Source organism: Hippocampus comes, unplaced genomic scaffold, assembly GCF_001891065.2.
Source record: "Hippocampus comes isolate QL1 unplaced genomic scaffold, H_comes_QL1_v1.1 scaffold225, whole genome shotgun sequence".
Taxonomy (NCBI): domain Eukaryota; kingdom Metazoa; phylum Chordata; class Actinopteri; order Syngnathiformes; family Syngnathidae; genus Hippocampus; species Hippocampus comes.
The window spans coordinates 293,756-300,705 of record NW_017805197.1 but is presented as its reverse complement, the minus strand read 5'-3'; the positions used below and the strand labels follow the sequence as shown (position 1 = coordinate 300,705).

The following is a 6,950-nucleotide window of genomic DNA, read 5'->3' as shown; positions in this document are numbered from 1 at the left end:
TTTTGATGTGTTGTGTTATGCTGTGTCGTGTCGTTCAGGTTGAATCATGATGCAGTTTTGGAAACCCTTTCAGCATCAACGCTGGAAACGTTTGCGTGGGCATGCGCAAGACCAATTGCGCTTGCGTCATGGGAGCGCTCGCAGTGACCTCACTTCACGCCAAAGGCGCACTCCGATGGCGTCAACGCAGCGCTGCGATAGGCCGTTAGAATGACAACCTCCCCCTTTGGCCAAATTGAGACGGCGTACCGTTTGTACTGCCCACCGCAGTTTCACTCCGCATTGCTCCCTCGCCCCCCCCCCCACTTCAGTTCAACGGTGCCGTAATTGACCTCAAGCCAGACAGGGATTAGCCTCCAGGTCCTCCGTCGGGGGGTCTTTGGGGCTCCTCCTGTGCCGTCACAGCTATGCTAATCGGCTCCCGTTGGGCTTTTTCGGGTTGAGACGGAGCCTGGCCGTCTCATCCCAGCTCCGCGTTGGCCGCTAATTCCCGCCGCGCTCAGCGGGGCGGGGCTGGTGGCCCCAAAACGTCCGGCGCTTGCGTGCCGTTGCTCAAAAAGCAGGTCAAAGGTCAGCGGGACCCGAGGCGGCGTGAGCAGATGGCAAAGCTAATGCTAGCGTGCCACTAATGCAGCAGATGAGTTTCGGAAGATTATTGAGGGCTTCCTGTTTTTGCAGGGGTCACGACCGCTTGAGGCGAAGGACGGAAGGAAATTGGAAGGAGACAGGAAGTAAACAACAGAAGGGATCCAACCAAGAAGGGAAAACGGGCAGCAAGCAGGAAGTAAATAAAAGAAGCCCCCCCCCCTCCAAAAAAAAACAAAAAAAGAGGAAATCAAGGTGAAGTTGTTTATACTGTCATCATCCGTGTTGTGATTTTCTGGTGACTTTCAAATCAGCTCTCATTCGATGGAGCTGGGCGGTCGCCACGGAGACCAGCCAGCCAATCGCATGACCATTGTCTTTGTTGCTGCAGCTCGACTGAGGGGGTCGGCCCCGCCCCCACTTCCTGTCAGCTGACCGCCGATGCTGTCTGTAAGTACAAAATATACGTTTGCGCCTTCTCACGTCTCACACACTTGCTCCGAATGCAACGGGGTAACTGCAGCTGTTACCGTGGCAACCGCATGATGGGATGCTGCCGAGCCCAGAAAGTCACCTTTAAGGGTGACCAGATGGCGACATGCGCGCGTGTTTATGGGCGAGGGGAAAAAAAATTCAAAATAAAGACAGGAAACAGTGAATTGCACTAAACGGGAAATCAAAGTGTGACAAAGCCGCTCTTGCCTCTCACGCGCGACGCACTCTCCCACGCAATGGAAACCTTGTCGAGGTGTTTTCACGTCCGGCATACTGAAGTAGCGCGACAGAGGTAACCTGAACGGTGTCACGTTTCTCGTTTGGTTTTAGCCGCCCACGATGACGGGCTGATCCCCCCCGCCCGCCCCCCCACGGCATGGCCTTGACCGATCGGTCATCGGCGCGGCCGCCGCTGCTCCTGCTCGTTTCCTGTTTCCTGTGTGCCGCCTCATCATTCCCGCGAGACTTGCAAGCGATCAGCGTGTTGGATGGTGAGTGGAAGGGGTGTGTGTGTGTGTGTGTGTGTGTGTGTGTGTGGTGGGGGGGTGGGGGTGGTGGTCCTCCTGCCGAGCTCCTTTGGGGGTCCACAGACAAATGGCATGTCAACTCGCGTGCGGCGTGTCGTCTGTCAGAGTCTGGAGACTTCCCAGCGTTCCAAAGTCTGCTGCAGGATAACCGGACGCGCCGGCTGGGTCTCCACTTCCAAGGGATGACGCGCGTCAACCGCATGCTCTTCATCACCGCCAGGTCTCTCACACACACACACACACACACACACACACGCACATTTGACTCGCTTCCACGCACCCTCTCACATGCACGCATCCGCTTTGTGTGTCAGGGATCACGTGTTTGCGGTCAATCTGACAACGGCGGCGGAGGCCTTCGTACCTCAGATGGTGAGTCGCAAAAGCGATCCGCTCATGTGAACCGTAGTTCCTCCTCCAATGGGAATTCCTCGGCAGTCGGGGAAAGGAGCGATTCATCCCCGAAGCGGCGACCGCGGTGTTATCGTGAGGCTGACCAGACCGTTGCGCGTGTGTTCCTGTTCCAGACGCTGACGTGGCGTGCCGCAGATGTGAGCAAGTGCGCGGTCCGCGGGAAAGACGGCGTGAGTTCCGCCACTCGTTTTCCCTGCTCGAGCATTCGCACGAAGCGCATTGACAGATGCGTCTCCGTCGCCCGTTTGCTTTGGTGGAGTTGTGGGCTTCTTCTTGCGCTAGCGTGAGCGTCATGCTAACGCTAACGTGGCTTTTCCTGTTTTGGCAGGACGAGTGTTACAACTACATCAAAGTTTTGGTGCCGCGCGACGACGAGACGCTGTTTGTGTGCGGCACAAACGCGTTCAACCCGGCGTGCCGCAACTACAAGGTAGACGACCCGCGCGCTGCACCTCGCCCGGGCGTGACCTCAGGGTGAGCTTTGTTGCTTTTGCATGACAGACGAGCACGTTGGAGCAGGTGGGCTCGGACCTGCCGGGTCAGGCGCGCTGTCCCTTCGAGTCGGGCCAGTCCAACGCGGGAACGTTCGCCGGTAACTTCCGCCCGTCCGTCGGCTTCCCGCCATTTTGCGCGGGCGGGCCGTGACCTCTGACCTTTGCGCCAGACGGAGACTTCTACTCGGCCACCGTGACCGACTTCCTGGCCAGCGACGCCGTCATCTACCGCAGCCTGGGAGACGGCCGTCCCGTCCTCAGGACCGTCAAGTACGACTCCAAGTGGCTTCGAGGTGAGTTGCCGCGTCCTCACCTCATCGCTCGGTGACATCGCATGACATCGTCACGTGACATCAGCTGACCCGGTCGCATGACGCTCCTGCTGTGGCAGAGCCTCGCTTCCTGCACGCCGTGGAATATGGGAGGTTCGTCTACTTTTTCCTGAGCGAGATCGCGGTGGAGTATACCACCTTGGGGAAGGTACGTACCATCGGTCGCCGTGACGCTCGCGCCGTGACCGGACGCCGCTGCGTCTGTCCGTCTGCCGCCAGGTGGTCTTCTCTCGGGTGGCCAGAGTCTGCAAGAACGACAACGGCGGCTCCCCGAGAGTTCTGGACAAGCACTGGACCTCCTTCCTTAAGGTGAGCCCATCTCGCCGCGACGAACGGCAGGAAGATGAAGCGCGAGGCAGCCGGTGCCGCCGTGACATCCGTACGACAGCAAGTTTTGCTTTGACCTGGACATAGGACAGGCGGTTGATGGCGTGCATGCGAGGTGAACAGGGGTTTTTTTTTCCCACCCACCCCGAAAAACAAAAGGTTGAACGGGAAGTCGTTTGGTGTGCGCGTGACATCGGACGGGACGCGGTTGTCAGGGCGTATAGCAACAAGTCCACGCAGTTGCGCTGTCTTGTCAGGCTCGTCTGAACTGTTCCCTTCCCGGAGAGTCTCTGTTCTACTTCGACGTTCTCCAGTCGCTGACCGGCGTTCTGCAGATCAACGGTCGCCCCGCCGTGTTAGCTGTGTTCACCACGCAGGCTAACAGGTCAGTGCTAGGCTAACAGTCGTATGCTAAAGAGGTCGAAGCTCGGTCGACGGGGCCGCGCTAGGCTAACGGTTGACCTCGGCTACCGGGTCGCGACTCGGCTCGCGGGCGCTCACGGCAAGTGAGCCGTGTCTGAACGACTTTGTGCGGCGCAGCATTCCAGGCTCGGCGGTGTGCGCGTTCTACATGGACGATGTGGAGGAAGTGTTTAGCGGGAAGTTCAAGGAACAACGCGGCGGCGACTCGTCGTGGACGGCCGCGCCTGAGGACGCCGTGCCTCGGCCGCGGTGGGTGAGAACGCGCACGCTCGCTCGAACTCTTACCCGGAAGGCGTCAAGTGGGAAACCGCCTCGCCGGAATTTTGAGCGGACGTCACTTAGTCCCGCTTCAGGGCTGTCTAGGTCCACTCTGTCCAAATCTATCGTTCCTCCCCCAGGCCCGGCTCATGCGCGGGCGACGGGCCGGCCGCCGACTTCAAATCTTCGGTGGATTTCCCGGACGAGACCCTGGCGTTCGTCAAATCTTTTCCGCTGATGGACGGTGCCGTGCCCGCAGTCAACCGGCGGCCATTTTACACCAGGACGGCCAGCGGGTAGGAGGAGCGGCTCCAAAACAAAGACGAGCTCGACTTGCGCTTTTGCATCTGAGCCAACGGGAGCCTCGAGCTTGTCACGCGCGAGCCAACTCGCCCGCCGCTTTCCCCGGCAGGTCCAAGTTGACGCAGATCGCCGCCGACGTGTCGGCGGGTCCGCGCAAGGAGCGCGCGGTGGTGTTCCTGGGCTCAGAGGACGGGAGGGTCGCCAAGGTTCTGGTCGCCACGCTTCCCCACGACACCTCGGGCTCCAGACTCCTGGAGGACATCGACGTCTACGATCCCGACAAGTGAGCCGCGCCGCTCGAAGCGGCCGACCGCCGCCGTTTGCCGTCGGGGCGGCGCCGTGCCGCCATCTCAGCCGGCCGGCGGTCAAGTCTGGCTCGAAAACTTCCTCAGGTGCGACCTCGGCGTCCGGGAGGAGGACCGCAGGGTTTTGGGACTGGAGCTGGACAAGGAGCACCACGCCTTGTTTGTGGCATTCGGCAGCTGCTTGGTGCGCGTGCCGCTGAGCCGATGCGGACGGCACGGCGCGTGCAAGAGGTTCGCTTCGCCGAGTTCAAAGGCGGAAGCAAGCAAGTGTGCCGGTTTTGACGCTCAAGGCGGTGGCTGTGCTGTCGCGCAGGGCGTGTCTGGCCTCCCGTGACCCCTACTGCATCTGGCTGCGCACAGGACGCTGTGCCGACACGGCGCCCGGGTTCAAGTACGTGTCACTTCCTCTGCGGCGGTCTTGGGGATGACCGACTCGTGCCCAACTCCATCGTGTCACTTTCGTGCGCGAGACTGACCGAGTCCTCTCGGCAGGGCGGGCTTCGAGCAGGACATCGAGGGAGACCACTCCAACATGGCCGCCTGTGCCGGTGAGACGCGGCGCCCCCTGCCGCCTGATGCAAGCACGTACAAAAGCTGATGCCCCGCCCCCTTTTTTTTGTGTGTTTTGTGCAGCCGACATCTCGGCGACCTCCCGCGACCGGGAAATGGCCGCCGACTCGGCTTACGGTAAGCCCCGCCTCCCACCGCTGCCGCCGGATGAGCAGCTGCGCCTTGGACAGGTTTTGACGTCGAAATCCGTCGTCGTTTCAATTCGGAGCTGTTCCGGGCCAATACCTGGAAGCGATTCATTTGTAGTCACGGAGTCCGATCGCCGAGTCAACGTACATTTGCGGCGAAGGGGCAAAGACTGGCGGGCGCCAACTTGCGGTCGAAATGAAGCGAGCGTTGATGAAACAGCTTTTCAAATTGGCAACATCGGACAAGATCTTGGCTCCTCCCGCTTGAGGTTGGCTCAAAGACTGACCGTTCAACGAAGAGAATCGCCGTGTTTTGGAGTTTTGCGTCCGTTTCGCCCAATGCGAGCAAACGCTGCGATGGGCTCGCCATTATTCGCACTCTTCAGGAGCGGATATTTGAACGCAAAGGGTGCAGAAATGCGTGATTGGCGAATGCGCGTGGGGCCGGGTGTTCTCCTCGTTTCAGGAGTGCGCGGCGCTGCGGCCGGCGAGGAAGACTCCGCCTCTCACGTCCACTACACTTTGCTGATCGCCTGCGTGCTCCTGGCCTTCTCGCTGGGCGCCGCCTCCTCGGGCCTCCTGGTGTCGCGCTTCCGCGGCGGCGGCCGCCGAGACGCCCGGCGGAACGGGACATTCGACAAAGACCCGGAGGCCTCGCTGCCCGGCGCCTCGTCCCCGCACCCCCTCGCCAAGCTCGGCGGACTCCTGGACCCCGCGCCCGAGGTGAGCGCGAAGCCACGCGGGGAGCGACCGAGGTGTGTGACCTGCGCCTTGTCTCCCGCAGGAGGACAAAACGGGCGAGTCGCAGCGCCCGAAGCCGTACGCGTCCCCCGGACCCGACGGCCGAGCCTCCGATCCCGTGACCGCGCGCCACCAACTGCCTGCGGCGGAGCCCCGAGTCAGCCTGACGCGGGTACGCATCGCGGCTCACCCGAGTCAAGCGGCAAAGAAAAACTCGTTGGGAATGAGAGTGACACGAGACGTGCGTGCGTGGGCTACATTTTTGAAATAGTCGCTAGCCTTGTACCAAAGCGTCGGTGAGCAAGTTGCTGTTTCACGGCAAGTATCAGCATATGGCGCGATGCGTTTCAGGTGTATGTCGTTCACGTACCCCAACTCAAATTTTCTCCTGTCGAGTCGAGTGGACTCAACAATCGTGTGACTGTCGTCCTTCCCGGCAGGCGGACGGCGAGCTCGGGGCTCTCCCCGCGCCAAACTCCGACTCGGAGTTCCCTTGGCAGATGAAGAGCTGGGACGACCCCGCCCCCTTTGCGGCAGTGACAGGGGCCAACCGCCCGGCTCCGCCCGCATTCCCGCCCCCTCATCTTTGCGGCGATGGCCAGCCGTCCGCGGACGCGGCTGACGTTTCGGCGTTGGACGACCTTCTCAGGCACATCCAGCAGGTCAGCGCAAGTGGCGACGGAGGCATCAGGGTCCTGACGTCCACCTCCTCGGGGCACCTTCATCCTCATCCTCCTCCTCCTCCTCGCGGCAAGACGCGGGCCCTCAGCTTTAACCGCAGCCATCAGCACGGCAATCGGCAGGCCGTGTCCGAGACGGAAGCGTTAGCGCTGAAGGCCAACGGCGCTATCTTGCCACAGCGCGTCATCCCGGAGGCGCCCGTCCGGCCTCGGGGCCCCGCCCTCGTCAAGATAGGCGGCAACCTGCCGCGCCACCGCAGTTTCAACCGGGGGGCGGCGCCGTCGCGACAGCGCTTGCTGGCCAGAATGAACGCCAACAACAGCGGCGGCGGGCCCCCGGCCCCGCCTGCCGCCCGCGGGGCCTGGAG

General features: G+C 61.5%; 1 protein-coding gene across 1 annotated transcript; it reads left to right on the top strand.

The window, feature by feature from the left end:
- Positions 1-989: 989 nt before the first annotated feature.
- Positions 990-5,274, top strand: LOC109515175 (semaphorin-6D-like). Its single transcript, XM_019868783.1, is given in 19 exon segments — positions 990-1,035; positions 1,411-1,571; positions 1,713-1,827; positions 1,922-1,979; positions 2,135-2,191; positions 2,350-2,451; positions 2,523-2,613; positions 2,686-2,808; positions 2,907-2,995; positions 3,067-3,156; positions 3,432-3,559; positions 3,715-3,846; positions 3,996-4,151; positions 4,268-4,441; positions 4,551-4,694; positions 4,777-4,854; positions 4,956-5,011; positions 5,097-5,155; positions 5,158-5,274. Coding segments are annotated over 18 exon segments (1,794 nt in total). The 5' UTR covers positions 990-1,035; positions 1,411-1,456; the 3' UTR covers positions 5,185-5,274.
- Positions 5,275-6,950: the final 1,676 nt, after the last annotated feature.